Source organism: Leptosomus discolor, chromosome 5 (genome assembly GCF_034619465.1).
Source record: "Leptosomus discolor isolate bLepDis1 chromosome 5, bLepDis1.hap2, whole genome shotgun sequence".
NCBI lineage: Eukaryota > Metazoa > Chordata > Aves > Leptosomiformes > Leptosomidae > Leptosomus > Leptosomus discolor.
This window is the reverse complement of record NC_141395.1, coordinates 31,333,729-31,356,134: the sequence shown is the minus strand read 5'-3', so window position 1 is coordinate 31,356,134 and position 22,406 is coordinate 31,333,729. Positions and strand designations below refer to the sequence as shown.

General features: G+C 44.2%; 1 protein-coding gene across 1 annotated transcript in view; it reads right to left on the bottom strand.

The window, feature by feature from the left end:
* Positions 1-22,406, bottom strand: part of SATB2 (SATB homeobox 2) — a 131,220-nt gene that overhangs the window by 19,536 nt on the left and 89,278 nt on the right. Inside the window, exons 8-10 of the mRNA XM_086465433.1 lie at positions 19,681-19,893; positions 14,824-14,979; positions 3,558-3,755 (exon numbers count right to left, since the gene is read on the bottom strand). Of these exons, the coding sequence (XP_086321559.1) occupies positions 3,558-3,755; positions 14,824-14,979; positions 19,681-19,893 (567 nt within the window). The remainder of the gene's footprint in view (positions 1-3,557; positions 3,756-14,823; positions 14,980-19,680; positions 19,894-22,406) is intronic.

The following is a 22,406-nucleotide window of genomic DNA, read 5'->3' as shown; positions in this document are numbered from 1 at the left end:
CGCACAGCAACATGTAGGTGTAGTGTGGATGCTCTGCAACCAGCATGTGAAGGAAAATCCGCACTCTGGCACGTCCATATGGTCACACCCGATGCTGCCAGAGAACACAGCCATGTCACAGAGCTCCACAGGGCTCACATTTTATGACTCCCCAGCACAATAACAAATAAATCAATGTGCAGGGAGGAATTTCTTGTGCACTGAGCTTCCACTATAGACATTTTTCATTTCAGAAACAGGAAAATATTTGATTAAATGGATTAATACATGGCTGACGGGGAAAATGTAATGGAAGAGAGGAAAAAATGAGAATGTTTCTTTTTAAAGTCCTGAACCTAAAGCTAAACAGTGAGGTACAGGCTAGTAATACCAAATAGACTGCAAGAACCTGACACAAAAGAAACAACAATCCCTTAAACATCAAGAGCCAAGTTGTGTCCAGCTGATCTTCTATGGCGCTGCAACAACTGCCCCACTGCGCACACCCTGCCGTCAGAGGACAGAAACCATACCTGGCTTTGGGGTGATTCACTCACTGAAGGTGTGCCCAACCCTGTAATCGGCAAGTGAACTACACAAAACCCATCACAATGAAATCTTTGCCATTTCCAAGAAGCCATACTGGGGGAAAGGCTGAAATTGATCTATCCATTATCTTTTGCCTGGTCAGGCCTCTTGTGATGATAGCCAAGATTTTCTTCCAAGTCCTTCAGTCTGACAGAGGGGCGTCCCCAGCCCAGAAAGAGTTCCATCATGGTGGCAGGGAGCTTTGACAGCAGCAAGGGGCAGCTTGTTTTCAGGTTCTGCCGGTCTCAGCTAGAAGAGCAGGATACTCAAGCATCAGACACAAGTTACTGTACACACGTCAGATCCATCACAGCAGAGAGAAAGATGGGGTCGGTGAAGAGAGAAAGCAGAGGTAAGAACCTCCTGCCTGTTTCAGTGTTACAGTGCTGTACCTGCTATTATTTACAGCACTGCTACTTGTATCTTCTTCAAAGGACTGTCACCTTGACATCAAGGCTGCAGGTAAGGGCTTGACTCAAAGTGCACTTTTCACTAGCAAAGCCTGCAAAGCAAAGTGGGCCAGTGACTGCAGCTCTTGGATGTTTCCACCCCCTGCTAAAATCCAGCCAGGCACCACGGCAGACATTCTGCATCCGCCATCGCCTTGAGAAGGAAATGAGAGTTGCTTTCCCACTTCACACTACAGGGGGAATTTCAGATAGGCAGAATGTAATTACTTGGCCTGGAGTTTGGCCAGGAGCAGGGCCCAAGACCCCTACCCTTATGTAAAGTGTCACAAAATCTCTAATGACTGCAAGTGTGAGGACCTCAGCTTTATGTCTCTGGCTGCTGTCATTGATTCTTCACGGCTAATTACCTAATAGTGACCCTTGCAGCAAAGCCAAAAAACAAACCTTGCTGCTTGAAACAATTCAAGTCCCAGAGACCGAAAACTACAGAAAAAATGCTTGGTGCAGGGTATCTTTTGACGACAGGGAGCAGGTGGACAGCAAGCCTCCTGTGTCTTGCACTGGTAGTGTGCCACTCAGAAACCTACTGGGGTTTTTGGATGGGCAAACATAGCTTTAAAATGCAGCACCCCCAAAACACAAGCCTACTATATCAGCTGTATACCAGGGTCTCCAGAGTTTTGCTGCATGTAGTTGCCAGCTGGTTCCATTTATTTTTCTTCATTTTTCATATTTTGACTGTAATAAATAATTAATCCATGGCTTTGTAACTTGCTGACAAATACAAATGCATCGCATTCCAATGCAGTGTAACATGTCACTCACAAAAGCCAACCTGCATGATGCAGAAAAGTGATGTGCAGAAGGCTTTGGAAAGTAGGCTAATCATCAAGGTCACCCACAAGAGCTCAGGGAAACTTTTTCTTCAAACTGTCCCTTAGAGGATACTCCTACTTGCTGTGGGCACCAGAACTGGGTTAATATGTTCAAATCCATGCAGGTCTAGTCGCCTTCCTGCATGTTAGCTCAGCCCTTCACCCTTTTGTAGCTCCTTGCCTCCAAGATCCCACAAACTTTTGGGAACATGGAAGACAATACTTGCAACATTAACTACTTAGAGCACTTCCCCTACTTCATAGCTCTGAGAATCCAAATCCCAGGAAACCCATTTTTTCTTCCAAGCAAAGACCGAATGGGAAGCAAGGTGGAAATTGGTAGCAGAAGAGACAAAGGAGACTGACCCAGGCAATAATTAATCTGGGTGAGATCAACATGTTTCAGAAGGGGCAGGACTACAAGGCAGAAAAACCTCCTGCCTTTGGCAAAAGGTGACTAGACAGCTGGTAGCAGTGCTAGCAGCAGCAGAACAAAAGCAGCGACAAAGAATAGAGGCTGAATGCCAAGGTTCACAGCAAGTGCAGCAAAGCAGTGCAAGCCGCCGTCAAACGACAAGGAGACAACAGGGAGAGCAAGGTGGGAGAAGGAACTGTGAGATTATCCGAGAGAAACGCAGTATGGAGGACTCTCTGAGAGCAGTCATGCAATGGATCAGGTGAATGGCACCAAGCACCAGTGGCAATCCAAACTGATGATCTGTTGTGGAAGGCGTCAGCTTAGCTTTTTAGATTGAAAAAAACATCTCCTGAGCCTGTCTTGACCATCAGCAGATGTCTGGGTTTGCGACATGCATCGCTACTTATTAAGAATACATATAAGGCTGGTTTTCTCCTCTGACTGAAGCTGGAACTGCAAAGATGAAAAATCTTGTAGTTTTTTCACTTCATTTTCCCTACAGGTATTTTTATCTATTTATTTCTCATTCTATTAAGACCTGAGACAAGGATAGAACAAAGGTGCACAAACCAAAAATTCATACTAGTCACAAAGGTTGTAGAGAGGATCAAAACAATCCTGAGGAGGCTGTAAAATGAAGGCCTGTTCCCCACAAAATACTTCATCATGGTCATTTCAGAAGTACTTTTAAGTTTCAGTGAATATATAAAAAACACTTCTCCATGTTACACTCTTCAAAACCCCTGTGTTACCCATGCACGGATGAACTTCCTCTCCTACCCTCCTACTTTTCCTGAAGTGTTACCTGGCTCCTTCGAATGAAAGCAAATGCACAGCTGCAGTTGCCCATTGGCCACCGTTTGACAGTGGGTATCAGGGGTGCTCAGGTTCTGTAAGAAGGAGCGAGTGACCAAGTCACCACTCCTGTTCTGCTTCCTAAATAACTGCACACTTCTCGCTGTTGCTGAGGAACACATTTGCACTCGTCTGAGTGTCAGCAGCTTTAGACAGCTAAATTGTGTTTCAGGCACTGACAACTACTGACACCAAGGGAGCTCCGTAATACCACTACTACTGACCTTGCTGTTATTGGTGCACAAACCTGCACACACTCACATACATGCTGCAACATACACAAAGTGAGGTCAGAACTTGAGAGCTGTGGCTTTCATATGGCTCTACAGATACAGCTCTCAAGTTCCGAGCTCACTGTGCGTATGTTGCTTCTCTCTACCTCTGACAGCTGTTCCTCCCTGGACACCCCGAGAAGGAAGCTAGTGCTCTGACCTGCACGGGCTCAGGAGTGAGCTGGACAACATGCTGCATGCGCTCACTGTGGTGATGTCTGGACTCTTCCTCGTAGATCACATCCCTCTCATGCTGGGGAAGGTTCAGGAAGCGGCGAATGGTGCAGAGGTTCTCCCAAAGGGTGCGGTTTTCCGGACTTGGATTTTCTTTCCAGCGAAGCAGCTCACACAGCCAGCCCTGCAATGGTAGGGTCAGCATAGTTAATTCACTGAGCACTGAGGAACCAGATGTGAGTGGAAGGTCAGCTAGACTTAAAGCTCTGTGCTGCAAGTTTCACTGGTCTCATCTCACACAGAACACCCCCTACCCTCAGCTGCCCTTTGGTGTTAACAAATCCTTGGATATATTATACTTCCTGCAAGCTGGAGAAACACAACCAGCAGTGCTTAACAGGAACCAGGAAGCACAGCATCTTGCCCCTTCATAATCATACCATGTTTAAAATGCTTGGATATAAGTATTTTTCCTCTAGAAAACCAGAGTTGAAATAAAGGTGCATTTCCACTTCTGTTTCAGAGCCCATTTATTTCTTCATCCAAGCAAGAGAAAAGGAGGTATAACCCCTGAGACTTGCTAACAACCCTCATGCTAAGGGTTGCACCTGCAGGACCAGAAATTCAACCATTACTGAAAACATTTAGAAGAAGGTACTATCAAGTAAAGATCTCAATCTGCTGTCATTTTGTTGCATCGACTCTCCCAGCTCTGAACACCAATAGAATTTGACACCTTTAAATAATCAAATGGCCACGTAGAAGGTGCAACCTCATAGAAAAGGAATCCTCTAGTATTTAGCATGAAAGCAGCAAACAGAGTCCTGCAGAAGTTACTAGAGAGATTAAGATACTAGGTGGAGGCAATTCTAAACCCAAATACAGATCATAATAATAACAGACTTTATTCCTGCTATATTGTTTTAAGGTTAGTTTGTATGCCTTCAAACAGTTACCACTGTATGAAATCCTGTAGGACCTCTCCATTGGGGCTGAGAGCTCAGACCCCTGGAGAAGGAAGCGCCAGCACTTCAGGAAAAGGAAACCACTCTAACACACAAAGCCAACCTGAGAGCACAATGGCAATAGCTGTTCAGGTGAGGGCAGCCCCGCATGTGTTAAGTGTGTGTGTGGTAGTGACCTGGCATCCCCAGCAGGTTAACCAGGGATGGTGGCTGTTGCTGCACCTGCCTGTGAGAGGACACAGAGCCAGCCCCACCCTGCCTGCCAGCAGCCACCCCGCTTGGGGTTAGGGACAGTGATTCCCCTCCTCTGCTTGTGTGCAGGAGATGCAATGCAAATGACAGAATACGAGAAGATAATGCTGAGGATGCTGTCAACGCGCCTTACTGACTCCTGTCAAAATATTTTACCTAGTAGCTTTATAACCCATCATTTTCGAGCTACAACTCAGCATTTTGACACCATTTTGACAGGCACCTTACAATACCTAAAAGATAGCTTGATCAATGTTAAAAATGTTCAGCACGAGAAGTAGCCAAAACTGTATTTTTCCGAACAGCGACTAGAGCAAGCTGAACAGCCAGGTTCATTACTGGCCCACGTGGGGGTTCTTTGGTATTGTTTTTTTGTGTAACAACTTGTAAGCCATTGACAACTTCTACAGTGCACTCTAAACCCCGTATATAATATCATAAGCTGTTGTTTGTCTTCCTCTCCACTGTGTCTTCTGCGTTCACCCCCCCCCAAAAAAAAGGCAAGATTTGATTATCTCCGCTGCATCAGCCAAGACAGCAACACCAGCTGTTCTCATTGTGCAGCCTCTTCCTCACGGCCTACATGTTAATAACCTGATCATTCCATTTTCTCCTTCAACTGCCGGCTGCAGCACAGCGAAGAGACAAAAACCCAGGCCCATCTGCAGCAGCTGTAGGCACTGAACTGTGAAGCCACCAGGGATTTATAAACTAATCTGTAACACAACACTGCCTTGTTTTTACAAGTGAGAGGCCACATTTGTGCAGACCTGATCTTTTCTTGCAATAAACTAGGAGGGTTTGGGGGGAGGGCAAGGATGAAAACAAGATATCTAATCATTTACTTAGGGGGAAAAAAAAATCTGTACTATATTTTCGAAGTATTTTGACTGGTATTTGGATAATCTCTCAGCCAGGTGATGTCTGTGTTTTAATGTGGTTTGGCCACATCCCTTGCCCTCAGTTCTCCTCTTTCCCTTTTCTTTGCTCAGAAATCCCCCCAAAATTTCTCTCTTTTAGAGAAAAACAGGAAGAAAATCTCTCAGCTCCACAGTGTTTTCTCAGGGGTTCCTCCATACAAAGAAAATAATTTTTGAAACAGAAAAACCATCTGTGAAAAAATAAGCTCCTGTTTTTCCCTGTTTTCAGTGATCTGAGCAAGTCTCCAACTGAACTCTTTCAAATGTTTCAAGCAGGTACGTTTAACATCTCCCGAGGGCTGCTGCAGGATGAAGACCTGCACACACAAAACACTGTACCTGGTGGAGCCAGAGCCCCAGGTGGGGCAGGCCCAGGGAAGGATGGCTCCTGGGGCTCTCCTGAGGACTGCCTGGGGCTGTGCGGTACCCGGCTCCGGCAGAGCCCAGGGACGGCTCAGCAGGGCCAGCTCCCCTTCCCAGAGTTGGACCAGGTAGCCCGATGGCGACTGCTGCATTTGATTTATCTGTCCCGTTATAATCAGTACTCATTACAATCACTTAGAGCAACACTACAGGCCTCATTATGGACTAGGCACTGGCTGCCATTAGTCTTTAAGAAGGATAGCGCTCAATTTGCCTGGCAACATGCAAGGTCCTGACCTTGGAGCTATTAGGGAAAAGATTAGACTGCAGTGTGACCATGTGTGCAGACATGAGCAAACCAAATTAATTTCTGGCAAAAGGAGGCACCAGGCAAAGACCCCGCCATCCTGAGGACACCTGAGAACTTCTCCATTCCCCAAAGGAGATAAGCTAATGGCACGTTTAAAGGAGCCTGGTTCTGAAGGTGAAGCACATCCGTGGTATTTAGAGAGATATTAATCCAGTTTCCCCACAAAGTATTTGCTTGGCTGATCAGATTAAGGGATATAGCCTTCAACAGCACACCCCCACCGCAGCAGGCCCCAAGAAATCTGTGATACTTCACAGCCTCAGACATATTGCACCATGTGTACCCAGCTGCTACAATAATTAGCTTATGAATGTATCAGCTGGTTCTGTGATTTTTATAAATAATAACTAACCTACAGAGCAGAAAGATTTTCATGAGCCTAATATTAGCAAGAAATTGCAAGGTGTGCCTAACTCTGAATTGTCATTGTGCTAAATGCCCTGTCTTCTCTCACGTTGCGCAGGACTGGATCTCCCCCAACACCATTTATAAATATTTATTTTTGCATCAGCAACAGCAAAGTATTTGTGGCAGCTTTCTTCACAACAGCCATTATTCGCTCAACCCCACACATGCACACGCGTACCCACTGTGTGCATGTGTACACTTATCTGCATCAAATCTGTCCTTTCGTTGCTCTTTTCCTATCCTTCCCTTTATTTATTCAAGCATTCATTCTCTTGTGCAACCATTCAAGACCCTATCTACCCATCTATGAGGCTGCTTATTAGGTGATAGCTTTGGCTAATACGTGAGAAAACATAGTGCTGCAGCTTACTCACACATTCTTTATGATTGCAAGTAACCGCCTTCCCCATGCACAGATGAAAAGTCTGCATTGGATTTTTTAATTTATTTATTTAAATAATCTTAGCACGCCATCCAAGAAAGTTTTGCAGTACCAGGCAAAAAAAAAAAAAAGTGTAAATGTCAAATAAAACAGTGACAGATGACAGTATTCTCTATTGAATAGCACCGTTTCTTCGTGCATGTTCAATGAGAACTCATGAATTATTAATATGCAAATCTCCTTTTACTGTTAAAAATCTCAACTTGGGGTTTTTTGGTTGCGATTTTTTTATTTTCTTTTATTTATTTCTTTAGGTCTGTGTATGTTACACAGAGCTTTCCAGGAGAATTATTTCATTTAAGAAATGCTAACATACAGAAATTCTTGGAGCTACAGTCATTCACAATGAATCTTTATCTACAGCTACATTTATTGTTGTGAAGAAGGAAAAGTGAAGAGGGAGATGCTATCTCACCACCTTTTCCCCCACTCACCCACAACATCTGAGCTCACTGCATTACAAGTAAATGCAACTTCTGTAAACATATTCTGAAATCTAACAAATAACACATCCTTCCCCAGACCGTGATACGCTGTGCTTCTGATCCTGCCTCCCATGCACATCCCAAGTCTTGCTCCACTGCACAAACAGCCCCCTTGACTGCCACAGTGTTACCAAGAGAGTTTGATATGCACCAGGGTCAATATGGGTGGCAGAATCCGGCCCTTAATGTCAAGCTTCTAAGGTTCTCAAATGGGAATGTCTTCCATTAAGAAGAGGAAAAACAGCACAATTAAAGGATCCTTTTGGCTCTACAGTCAGGCACACCCAGTGCTTGTGGTTACAAGGAATTCTGCTCAGAACTTCCTTCATTTCACCCCAAAACTTCTAGAGGCATTGAGAATGCAGCCCAATTTAGCTCATTAAAGAGAGCTGCAGAGAAGTGCTGGCCTCTATTTTTGTTGTTCTCATGAGACAAGATAAACATTTTCTAAGCATTTTATTTGATAAAACAAATAATATCATATTAATGTCCTATTTTTAACCTCTCTCTCTGTCTCCTAATCAAATACATTTCCACATAGCTAAGCAAACAACAACAAAAATCTGCAGGAAGCCAGCCATTCCCATTGTGCTTTTATGCTGTTAAAGAAACAGCGTGCTTACTACACCAAAGCATTAGCCTTGGCGTACTCAAACCCCCTTGAGGGACAGTTAGCTGGTGCAGCAATTGTGAGCCATATTCTCTGTCACTTATCCCTGAGCCCTTTTTAGCAGCTTGACCCTTTCACTTTTGCTAGACTTACCCTGGAGCAGGGGAGGCTGCTCTGGCAGCCAGAGGTACCAAACCACAGACAGGTCAGGTTTTCCAGCACTCAGTGAACGTATGCACAAATAGCCTCACCCCCAAAACTGCTTCCTGCAGATCTGCTGACTTGCAGTCATCCAAGGACTAAATTTCTGATTAAGGACAAGACGGCATATGGAAAGAGTTCAGGCTTAGCTATGCTGGAACCACAGGCCAGTGCTTACACTTTGAGCAGCATCTCTACTGAAAGCCACAACAGGAGGCAGCAGTTGGGTGTCCACAGTGACTTAGTCACAGGCAGCCTTTCTGCTCAGGCTGGACCATGAGGCACTTTGAGTCTGGATAAAACTGCAACTAAACTGACCTTGTGCTTTTCTGCACTTACATTGAAATTAATAATAATAATACAGTCAGTTTTCTGTGATGACATTTTCTAGGGTCTCCAGTGAAAGCATGAGTAGGCAAATGAAGAGTTTTTAGTAAGAGTGATTCAGGAATAAATCTCAAAAATAAATGTAAAAGGCCATTTCCTCACCCACATCATCAGTGCAGAAAATGTCAGCATATGTGACGAAAGGAAAAAAAAAGCAGCAATGATTGATGCAAGTCTTGAAAGATTAGGGAAGAAATGTTCCCCAGAGAAAACTCCCTTTCTACACAGGACCACAGGAGTCCTCTGGACAAACTTCCTCAGCCCCTCTTCCCTCTGTTCGGTTTGGGACTCTCTGCAGTGCGAAATGAGCCAGATAATATTCAGCTCTTGTTCCTTAGTCGCCAAACTCTCTTTCCATGAATCCAATAAGTGTCTATTAAAATAAATAAACCCCCTAATGATTCAAGATAACCTAATCAAGAAAGCTGAAATGGATAAAAGACTAACTGTAATGGAGAGTTCTGTCATGGCTTCAATGAATTCTTGATGAGGGCCGGGGGAGGGGGACAGAACCTGAGAAGCTTTACTTGGAGCATTTTGATACAGTTCAAGGTTAATCACTCAATAGCCTGGATTTTCTGAAACACTCAGTACCTTTCCTCCCCCAGAAATCCAAAGCAAAATGCAAAGCACTTTTATGAGGCCAGTTTCTCACTAGCCTTATAAAACACGAAACAACACAAAAAAATAAATGAGGTACATGAGCCCTGACATATTTTAGATTCATGGGAACGCAGCTCTTGGCCTCAGGGGGAAGGATGCTGTGCACTGAGGATATTTCCAGCATGCCAAGTTCAAACTAGCTTCTCCCCACGCTAGAGAGGAAGCGTGGGCTTGTGGTTAGGGCAAGCAGCCCGCCATCAGCTCCCAGGTCTGCCAAGGACTTCCTGAGCAAAGCCCCAGCTCCACAACTGTCCCTGCTTCACTCAGCTGCTGAGAGGCTGATGTACTGCTGCAGATGCTGTTCTGCATGAGGGTGACTGCATATAGAAGTCTGTAAAAAATAAGGTAATGTCCAAAGGTACTTCAAAGCAATTTTAAGTTCAGTCAAGGAGAGAAATGTCTTTCTGTATTTCCTCCATATGTAACAAGAACATCAAAATACCAGCGCCACAGATATGCTCCAGCTGTGGAGATTCACATTACCATAAATTCACAGAGATGCTACAGCAGTAAGAAGTGCCCTATACACATACCCTATATATGCTACACATCTTCAGCACCAGCTGTTCTTTCTAGCTGTTGTTCGTCATCACTGGAAGCACAGAAAATACCTATTATAAGCTAAACAGGGGAGAGAAGGCATTCCATCGTATCAAATGAATACAAGGGAATGTAAGTTGGGAAGGAAAGAGAGGGAAGGACAAAATAAGAGTTTCTAGGGCTAACCCTCCCCGACAGTGATGCTGCTCATCCCTCTCGCAGTACCTCTATTTTCTTCTCAGAGCATGGGCAGGAGGTGAGGGCATGAGCAGGTGGCCATGGTGCTGAGACCCATCTAGCATGGACTCCTACTGTAAGACTAACATGCCCCCTGGCCAGAGAACAGGCTCCCAGACAATCGTGTCAATGAGGCAGTGATCTCAACACGAAAAGCCAGAAGAAAGGCAAGTAACTGTCATAGTGATTCCCATGCATAGCCCTGGGTTTCTCTTAGCCTGAAGGACCTCAACTGAAAGGCTTTTCTGCCCCCAGCCTCAACCCTCCTGGTCAAATATATTTTTTGTTTGTTCATTTTTAAACAGGGCAAAGATACGAACCAGAGATTGAGCTTTGCCAGCTTAACGTTTTTTCAAATGTTGCTCCATGGGGTCTCTTGCTTTACTGTGGTGCAGCTGGAACAAACTCCAGTCTCTTGAGGAAGAATTTCAGTTTCAAGGGTTTACTTCTTGTTTTCACTGGACTGGTGAAGGTCAAACCCTTCCATTTGCCCTGCCTGGGGCAGATGCCCAGCAGCACACGCCTCGCTTCCCCACGTTGCCCGAGCCTGACTAAGCAGAGTCTCTTGCCCTGGGAGAACTGTGGGAAGTTCAGTCTCCATGTTCACACAAACTTTGCCCTCCCTCAGACTGTCAACAAGGGCTCCAGCCAGCTATGCCCACTATTTATTTTGATAGTGACTGTTTATTACAAACAGAACTATATTCCTAAACTCATTTCACACAGACCAAGACAACAAAAAAAAGGTCTGCTGAGCACAGCACAGCCCCTGCTAGGACTCTCACTAGCAGAAGTCAGAGGGGTGATGCTGCTGCACAGTATTACAGAAGCACTGACACATGGTCATGGGTGAAATGGTTTTCCTGAAGTCGTACTGTAGAGCAGTTTCAGAACTGGATGTAGAAGCCAGTTTTCACAACCAACAGTCCAAACCTGCAGCAACCCAAGGTCAAAGTCTTCGCCTGTCCCACTGCCCAGCTCTGCAGACACACAGGCCACCCAAACCTCTCTGAAATGCCACACCGGAAACCTATTTCCTTGCAAATTAAATATAACCAGGACAGCCCAAAGCACGGACTGGAAACTAAATCGTGGTGTTCCAGCCACACTCAGAAACACTTCCAATGTGGTAATACATGTCCCAGGTTTAGCCACTCAAAGGACAAAGGGCACTAGCAGGCGGCATCCCCAGACAAGCATGCTGTCCAGCAGGTTCATCACTACCAGCTAGCAACTGAAATAGGATGACAGCTTTGGAAGGGCACTGAGCCCCTCAGCTCCTGCTGCCTTCAAAAATACAAAGAGATGCACAGCACTTCACAAATAAGACTAAAAATGTCTAGGTATAAGTTGCAAGGAATAAAATGCATATTAAGGTAAATAAGTAATGAGTAAGTCAATGTCTAAAATGAATGGCTTGAGATCTTTATAAAGGTGAATTCCCTTAAGGAAGTCTCACCATACTACCTTAGTACCTCCATGAAGCCCTGTTCCTTGCATTTATGTTGACTTGTGAGCTCTGTGATCTGTAACCTGAGTTTCTAGCAGCTGCCCTTCCCTTTAGTTGCTAAACTGAGACTCTGACATGATTTAAGAATAAAGATGACCACTTGTTAAATTAGAGGTCAATTAACTCCACCAGTAGATGATGCCACTTGCAATAACTACTCTCAGTGGGTACCACTCTTCCTGTACGAAGACAGAAGCTGAAATGAGGCCTCCATTGGCTCTGGATGCTCTCTAGGGTACATGACGTACAGCCCTGTGTGTAAAATGTCAAAACAGCCCTGTCGGAGATTCACTGGCTGCTAAAACTGTGAAGATCTCACAGCACCGTGGATTGCTGTTGACAGAACAGCAGCGCCCAACATAACACATGCCTTGTTAGCAAACTGGAAGCCTCTCAGTAGTCTGGGGTGAGGGAATAATAGAGGAAGCCAATGCAAGCCAGGCCTGTGGAGAACAGCAAGTGAACGAACCTTGGCGGAGAGTCCAAGCAAACCCTCAGACTAGCTCTTTTTTCTCCTCTTTCAAACTCACTCTTCTGCAAACATAGGCAGTTTTCAATGAACGCTTCCCACCATGTAACTCAGCTGCTGAAATCAGCAGCATCTTCACCAGAAGTGCCCATGACTGGTGCAACTGGCCTGCACAAAGCACTGGGAAAGCCCCATCACTAGTTTTTAGACAAGCTAGACCTAAGGCAACACACCAACCACCCCACCATGCCAGTGGTTCTCCCCTACACAAGCAGCTGTGTCCTTGCTTCTGGCAGTCCTCCTGGCCACAAGGCACCCCAGCCAGCGGTGGGACACCACAGGCATGTCAAGCCAGGCCGGGGGCAGGCACACAGGTGGGCTTTGGGGCAGTGGGAGGCCCCATGCCGCTATGGTTCTTGGCTACAGCTTCTCTGTTCCTGTCTTCTAGTGCCCCCATAAACCACTTTCATGCTCCAGCAGAGCGCTATGACATCTCAGCATGGCGAATGCTGGGTCATCCCAGGGAGCCAGTATTGCTTTGGCAGGGCTGTGAAACAAAAGAAACATCAGCCCCAGAAACACTTCTTTATTTGCTGCTGCTGAAGAAACAGAACTTCTATGTGCAGTAACTTTGATTTAAACAATAACATTTGTGGATCCTGTTCTTAACCTTTTGTATCTGGCTTTCAAAACCTGCACTGTTCTTTCTCCACGTGAAAGACTAAGGAGCTTATTTTTGTTTTGGTGCTGGTGCGCAATGCTGCCAGAGAAGCACACTCAAGCTGGCACAGATCGAAGCTGGTGAGCCACCCAAATTATTGTTGGGTGGTTCAGTCCCTCTCTATTTCAAGAAGCCTCTGGGTATAATGACAGGAAGCTTGCAGGCAATTTTAAGCCAAACCTCAGAGAGGCTGGCATTCAAGTCTGTGTTAAACGCTCCTTATTAAAAGCTGTCCAGTCCGGATTCTGGGTGGAACTTTGATATCTGCATGGAGTAAAGAATAAGGGGCACGTTTGCAAAATCAATTGTGCAGTTTTTATATTTACTGCACGTTTACCACATATGTCATTTATTACACAGTGGAAAACCGTTAAATGCACAGTAGTTGTGCCAAGTGGCATTATGCTTTTAACAGCTTTATTCGTTTAACAGCTCCAGTTCTCATTATATTTTGCCATGTGGTACATGAGATTTTTATGCATTTAACAGTTTAAGAGGGTTCCATGGTATTTTCCTTTTATGTATTTCATACTGTGCCTGGGATTTTGTTGGGGCGTAGAAGGGTTGTGGACTGTAACCCCTGTACACTGACAAGAGAAAGCAAAAGGCAAAGAAAATTAATGATTAAATGAGGAAAGAAAAATGAATCAGCCCTCTATGTGTCACGACACAAATACCTGTAACAAGGACAAGGCTCTCCAATGTGCTTTGATAGCCTTTGATGCTTTGTTTATATGCCCTTCAACCTCTTATTTTACATCTACTTTAATGACTACGATGTTTCTCGGCACAGAGGAAAAGAAAGTATGTATTTTGCAGAGTGCCTGCATCTAGATACTTCTATCCCACTCTCTCATTGTCACAGACACATTTGTGCATTTTTGTGTGCATACTGATGCCCTCTCCTAGCACAACTGAGTAATTTCATCTAGGATCAGAAGCAGCCCTTTTCACAAACAAGTAAACAATCCCTTCCAACAGCCTCCCATCCACTTGCTGCCCTTCCTACAAAAAATTCTGTCTGTCCTCCTTTCCACAAAATCCCTTCTGGTGCATTATATTTTTTTAAAGAGTTGGATGAAACTTTTAAATTAATGGATTCTTTTCAAGAATTTCACCCCTATCTAGGTTTGGCCGCATGTATTTTTTACACCTAAGGTGGAAATTAATCCAGGAGAACTCACTGCAGTGCCCTCTCACGTCTTTTTTGTAAAAATGATTTGATCTGATGTGAATTATTCAATGGCAATACCGTATGCAGCACATATAACACGTAAAAAAAAAAAGGAAACGCGTGCCTAATATGTGGTTTCCCATTGCCTTCCCTCAGTTAATCACATAAGAAAACAATTTCTTTACCTGCCAAATGAGAAGGATACCCTTATTTTGAAAGGTCCTTGTCCCACTGGCAGAGGCGTTAAGTACCACAAGTGGGAAAAGACATGCATGTTTGTACAAAAGGGGAGAAAAAGCTTGGCTGTGAGTTGATCCTTTCCTCAGCCTATTTTAAAAAGGAAAAGGAAACCACTTAAGCAGGCAAAAGCCAAAAACACGACAGGTTCCCCAGAGATGAAGATTATTATTATTGTAGGAACAGATGTATTTTTATTGGTGGGAGGAGGAGATAGGTCTAGTTCCAACCCCAGAGTTTGCTTTAAAAACAGAACCCCAAAAAGCCCCGCAACAACAAAATCCCCTCTACCACTCACCTGACTTTTATTGGCAGCCACTTTGGCAAACAGAGCTTGAGACACCTTGGCCCTTTTCATCTCCTGTTGGATCTCGTCATAAATGGCAGCTGTGATGTTGACGTTGGCGCCGTCCGCCTTAATGGGGAGGTCTGCTGTTGGTGTCGAGGTTTTGGCCTACCAAGAGACCATGAAAATAATAATTAAAAAAGTGCTGCTTTCAGCCCAGCCATCTGTGCAGAAATTATCAAAGGATTTCAGTCAGCTGATGCCAAACTGCATTAGCTACAGAGGGACACTTCCTGTCCATTATTCTAATCAGGTTAATTGTGATTGGAAATAATTGCAGTGCATTCCTATAGGATATGCAAGGCCCTGTCAACTCTCCCCCTTCTCCCTCTCCCAGCATGTTTATTGAGCAGCTCAACAACAGGATAGGTAGCCGGTGCACTTGGCTGCAGGCAGTCGCTGAAGTTGGCTTTGCCAGCTAGCTACTGCAGCAGAGGCACCAGCTTCTACCTTCTCCCCCCTCTCTAAAAGTGGCCTACACCTTGGAGGAAGAGCCAATTCTCCCAGAAAAAATGAGTAAATGGGTAGAGGTCTCTAAATAATAAATTATTACTCAATTTAATGCACTCCCTCAAGTCTCCCTCATCCTTTATTAAAACTATATGTATGTCATTTGAGTACGTATGGTTTCCCAGCCTTATCATCATTATGCTAGCCAGACAGTCACCTAATTTCACCTAGGAAATCAGTGGAAATGAAAAAAAAAAAAAAAAATCACTTCACAAAGCTGGGCTTTGGCATGCCTTTGATGTGCTGCCCTCATTCTCCTAAACTCATATTGAGATTTTGTGTATTCCACTGCACTCCTTTTAATTGAATGATTTCCCATCAGCTTCTGTGACAAATGAAGGACAATAACAGACGCTGCCAGTACTTTCCCTGGGCTGGACTACATCTACAAGGCTTCTATCAACACAGTTCAGCAGACTGCTACAAGACTTTTATTTCAAAGCCCCTTGGCCATGGTGGTCCCCAGAACACACTGACAGACAAGGGAGCGAAGGTGGTGCAATGCTCACTAAGTGCTCCCAGCACCAGCAGCCCTTCGGAGAGACAGACTCATTTGCTTTCCTGAGCTCAAAGAGAAGAGATACCAGGGCTGACCACTGTACCCCTTACACCTTTTAAGTGAAACATGTAGGTTACTGATATAAAATATCTTGTTTTCTCTTGAGATGTAAAGGTCTTAGGAAACAAAACAACCTAGGTGGCAAAGCTCACACTTCCTGTTAGATCTAAACCTCCCATAAACCCTGGTGACATTAGATATTTGGCCCAATTACAAACCTTTTCAGCTGGCTCCTGGTTTTTTGTGCCAGAGCTGAAGCCTGCTAGAGTACATCTAATGTTAATTTTTAACTAGGCAGACATGCCCAAACGCCTATTTGTTAATGGGAAGGTTAACCAGGTAAAACCGAACGTTCTGAACATCTCCTTCTGTTTTGCTGTTCTCCACATCTTCCTCTCCCTAAGATGTTTTTTGTACTAAAGGCCACATTAATAACAGAGCCAAAATCCAATCAAGACAGCAATCTAGACTAATCACGCCTCCTATTGCTTTACTCAACCTGTATCTTCTCCCTTTCTTACTCCTCAAGTTCAGCAGGCACTCCCCCAGGCTCATTACCCGCCTGTTGCAGGCAGGATGCATGTAGAAAGGGTCTAAGATTTTCCTACTCCTGCTAAGACTAGCCCCCCGTGTTCAGGCGGGGGCAGCTGGATGGCAGCTTGGAAGACCAGAGCCGCCTGTGCCCCCCGAGGGACTGGTGCTCAACCCACCGCCATCCACAGGCCATGAACAGATGTGGGGTACAGCCCAACGGATGGACCAACATGGGATACCACACTCTGAAATTCAATGTTCACAAAAGAGTTAGGGCAATTGTGGGAAACATAAGAAAACAACAAAGAGATTATGGGAAGGAAGAGGACTGTCCAAGTCCGTCAGGACTCATTTAATGGAGCTTAATTTTACTAAAGGCCCTGCAGTGCTTTGATGGGTATAAAAAAAGCCTTCCCAGTCACTGGAGCCTTTGGCTAGTGCAGCAGCCAAGGTCATCAAGGTCTCAAAGGCCATTACAAAGGCCTGAGAAGAACAAAATTAGCATGTAAAAGAAAGATTTAAAATATTGTTCCATCCTACATGGGTCTCCTACACTGCTAGCTCCACAGCCACATGTCAGAAGAAAGCCTGCCCTACACACCCTGAAAGCTGCATAACTTTTTAATTAATCACCGAAACAGGTAGGGGAAGTACCAAACCAAAGTACCACAGTCACTAAAATAAAGTATTTTATGTTAGAGGCGTAGATTCAAAACTGATTTTGATATTAAGGAGGAGTTCACCATTAATGAAATGTCTCGTTGCAAACAGTGGGGAAAAAAGAAAAAGAAGTGTTTGCAACCACAGTGCCAGAGCGCCAAAACCCGGCCATTACTGCCCATCTTCCGTGTGCAAGCAATAACCCGTAGCAGCTCAGAGCCTCATCCCCACAGCACTCACATCCATTTGCCGGATCAATCTGCCGTTCTCACCTTGGGTCAGGTCTTGAGCAGGGGACATGCTCCAAGGGGGTTGGGGCTGGCTCAGGGTTAGGGAGAGCCAAGCCAGGTTACTCTGAGTGCCCTTACACCTGCCTGCACAACTGCCTCAGCACCAGCCCTTCCACAGGTATCTGCCAGTGCTCTGCTACCCAGAGCACTGAAGCATCACTCCCAGAAGGATTGCTGCAGGAGATCGGTATCTATGGAAACCACGTTTCCAAATGCCATTCCATCAACTTCTGCAGCACCCTAATGCAATTCCTGAAAGGATCGTACAGCTCCTAGCGCTGCTGCCCCAAAGCACTCCGCTCCAGGGTAGGTAACATACCTGCTTGGCGAGGCGACGCTGCCGGGAATGGCTGTGCTGCATGCGAGGATGGCATTTGTCTCGTCAGAACTAATATCGGGCATATGGGGAAGTGCAGTAGCCGTGCTGCCTGCCCGGGAGCTGGGAAGCAGCCTCATTTGCAGAGGTGTCCAAGTTGTCAAAACAGCACCTGTGATGACTGGTGCTGGCCCTCTGAGGCCTGGGGGAATGCTATCCAGCGGGCACAAGACGAGCACTGGGTACACAAACCTTTGTGTGTTGCTTTTGCTGATAAAAAACCTCACAACATTCTAGTGGATTCTTCAAGTTGAAATAAGGCAAGGATGGGCTGCTTTATACTTCTAGAGTATGGTTTTCTAGAAACACTTAGTTCTTAAAAAGGCAGGCAAAATTTGCATTATTTTAAATGACCTTCTAGCTGTGGCTAGGATACAAGAAAATGTCATATTTTGACAGAGGAATGAGATGGGGCAACAGATCCGATTTTTATTCTCACTGGATTGTATCTAAACTCTCTGTTTCCTTCTTTTATTTCATTCTAGTTGCAAAATCTATTGCAATAAATATAAGTAGGAATAAGCTAATTCTTTCATGAATAAATACAAATGCAGAAAGTGGATACACTAAACATTAAAATAGTTCCCTTTATAATTTTATTTTCACTGAAAGGTGACTTAAAAAAGGTAAGAGGTATACAATGAGTTTCCTATGTAATAAAAATTCAGCATCAAATTTGGGTTGGCAGGATGTACTTGATTTCAGTGAAAACAGTTCTTTACATCATGTACTGTGGTGAAGTGCACCCAAATGCCCAGGTCATACTGAACAGTCTCAAAAGTTTCTACAAAATCAACATACCTTCCTTGAGGATGATCAGTTTGCATGTACAACTATACCCCCTGCCCCAATGCTTACTTATTTTTAGAAGCTGTGGCTACAGAATTCAATATGAGAAGTGCTCAGTAATACTATTATAAGCACGGCTAACACAGCCTGAGACTTTGCAGACTACATGAACGCAAAATCACCGAAGCAGGAGGGTTATACAGGCCCACTTACTAAAGATCAAGAGAAGTGCTAGAACTGACCCGTCAGGTCTGCACAGTTAGAAATTTCAAACTCAGGTTAGGCAAATGTCATGACAGGAGTTAATCATCACCTCTGTGCAAGCACCCTAGCTTTTTCAGAATATGTATAAGGGACTGCAAGCAGTCTGGTAAAAGGGGGGATGACTATTACAGTGTAGTACATGGATGCTCGTTCTTAGTGCAAAGGAACAACCTACCCAGGGAAGTGGGTGGCAACAGCACATTAATAAACACGTGCATTTAAGTCAATGAGATGACAGCTGGTTTGGAGCTGTAAAGCATCGCAGCACCCTGCCCATCTCTACTTTCTATACTTCAAATAATTACTTGTGTAAACCTTTAACTCAAGGACTATGATTTCCTACGCAGAATACAGAGTGCACTGATTTCTAGCAATTTCTACCTAATTGGCTGTTGACCTCTGTTCACTACACACTTTTTACTGCAACATATATGAACGTCTCCACAAGCCCAGAAATTTCCTCTGTGTTCTGCAGAGTGTAATGGACACAGATAAAAGGTTATGTCCACTGTCTTTCTATAATATATTCTACAATAGCCATTTAGTGGACATTTATCAAGAGCCTGTATGTAATGCCCACATGCACTCTTTTAGGCACTAACGTTACATACATTTTTGTATTTATGGCATTGATTAAAGCTCGAATCATCATCACAATGTCTTGCTAAAATCCACTAAATATCTCCTAACAGCCAGTCTAAAACCTTACAAAAGGATTTCCACAACTTGCCTGGGTGAGGGGAGCAACAGACAGGGGAAAGGCAGACAGGAACTCCTTCCCTGGACTAATCCACACAACAAACAGATAATGAGGGATCACATCTTACCTGGGGGGTTCTGGAGGAGCTTGGGCTGCTAGCAGCTGAAGACACCATGCTCACGTTAGGGTTCATACTTCTTTCTCTCTCGTCCTGATAGATACGATCCCGCTCCGAGTCAGGCAAGTTGAGGAAATTCTGCATTGCCCTTAAGTTTACCAGGAGGGACTGCGAAGCTGTCCTAGGGTCTTCTTCTTTACGCAGGATCTCTGACAACAAGCCCTGGTTCAAAAAATTAAAAAAAAAAAAAAAAAGCCCAGTCATGTGTTGTTTTTTGGTTGGTTTTGGTTTGGGTTTTTGTTTGTTGTTTTTTTTTTTTTAATTTGTTCAGTGTAACCAGCTGGGTTGCAATACTGAGAACCTACATCAGAATCTCATGGGCTCTCCCAGAGGGGATATTTTGTAGGAAAGTGTTTGTCTTTCCTACAGGGGAAAGACAGGGGCTGGGGTTTATTTTGATACTGTCCTATTCTGGCACTGTAATAAGCTTCTCAGTATGGAGATGCTGGAGAGGAAGATAGGTGCACTGGGTAGAAGAAATTGCAATTACCACCAGGTGCTTGCTGCAAATATTTTAGGAGCTGTTAGATCTCTATCTCTCTCTCTCTGTTTTTACTTGAAGCTGGGAACGCTTGGCAATCCTGTTCATCTTTGACAAATCTGCCAAGGTTGGTAAATTTAGTTTCGACATTTAAACAGTGCAGGAGGTTTATAAAGAAAAACGTTTGGCTGGTTTTTGATGTTACAGTCCATTCATTTTGGTTTGGGCAGACATTTCTGAAAGGAGAAAAATGGAGCAGTAATAAAGCCTTAGAATCTAGCTTTAGGGATTTAACCCATTCTTTCATACCTCATTTTAAAATACCACAGGCTTAACACTGCAACCATGACTGAACACCATATTCATCCAGTTTTTACAAAAGCCATTATTCCAGGATGTAACCAGCACAGCAGAAAAAGAAAAAAAAAAAAAAAAAAAAAAAAAGAGTTTGAGAGTTGAAAATGCCATTTAAAAGCTTAAATCTAATGATGGGATTAAATTTATGCTTAACTGTATGCACTCAACAGTTCCACAGATTACCTAGAAGTTATGGGCACAACACACAAGCCTGGATCAGGGCCTACAGAAATGATTGGGACACAGCTTGTGCCACCAGCTTGCCCCAGGCACTCCCTCGCATCCGACACTTCACAAAGGGGTATTTCACCCCAAAAAAGCAGTAACAGTAATTTCCTGAACTACAGATGTTTAAATGTACTGGTGTGCAAAGAAGCAGAGAGTGATCACTTCTGCCCATCAAGATTGCCTATAACATGTTGTAAGAAATGGTGGCCGGAGTCTCATTATTTCAAAAGGCTATTCTGCCAAGATGTTTCCCTCAGCAGCCGGGTACCCTTTCCGCTTCCTGCCTGCCACGACCCAGAGGCTCTCTGTATCACTGCTCCCAGGAACACCAGCCACAGAAGCCATGTGAAATTCCAGTTGGAGCTTGGAGGGCTCACCTCGACATACTGCTATGACAGGAGCAACGTTCAGCAAGCCCGTGCAAAGGGACACTGCAGTGCCCCAGAAGCGAATTAGCTGTTGACATAAGCATTTTGCAGTTACTTTACAGCCACAACCAAGGAAAGCTGTCTCATGGGTACAGTCAAGGCTTACTCCTTTCTGTAAGAAAAATGTTACTAGAAAACAACCACGTAGTCAAAACCCTGTAATATTTAGTCTTAGTTTATTTTCTCCTGTATCAGAGAGTCTCCTCCAAAAAGCCCTGCTAAAACACTGCCACTACAGTTGGCCAATTAACCAAATGTCAACATTTTTAGTATATATTGATCTTATTTACCGGACTTCCGGAAAAAAACAACAGACCAGCAAACAACACATCTGTACCTGCACTTATCTGCCATCTGCTATTAAGCACCTACATTAGAACACATACATGAAAGCTGTACTTCAGCAGTGTTTATGCCAAAAGTGCTCAAAACAAGCTCCACACACAACCTGAAGGTAGGCTGCACACAGCTCCATCTTTTCAGCTCATCTACATAATCAAGCTAAGAGATTCCCAATTACATTTTCCTGCAATTATCAGAGTAGTTACCAGAAGGACTGGAGCTGGGAATAGAGCCACGGTAGGACCCTCCAGTCAGAAATGGGATTAGAGAGAGAAGTTGGCTAGTGAAAAGGCTCTTCACTGGGAAAAAGTTTGAAGAAGGTGTGGTGCTGCGCTGGCCTCTGGTATTCTCTGTGACCTCAACACAACTGCATGCTCATACTTGGTTTCTTCCTCAGCATTTACCACCCCTCAGAGAAGATAAGACATTTTGAAAAGGTTTCCAAAGTTTGCCAGGCTCACAGGCTGAGAGAGATTAACCAAGAATGGACATCACAGAAGCATGAAGCCATGACTTGAATGATTCCAAGATTGATACAGCAAGTCCCTATTATAATTTTCCCTTAAAAGTTAGTGGAAAATTCTCCAAACGCAGTAAATAAATGAAATATCAGTTCCACTGATTCTCTAAATTCTTAATTTCCTGCATCTTTTAAGGGACACATAACTTCTTTTTTTAAAGAAAAGATCCAACTTCAAAAATTAATGAGTTTAGGCTGAAAGAGGGGTACCTGAAAGCTACTGGAACTAACTCTAAGACAGCTTTTTCTCCCTTCCATCTTAGCCTGGCAAAATTTATGGTCCAATTTCAAAAATGGAGAGCAGAAACATATGTGAAAG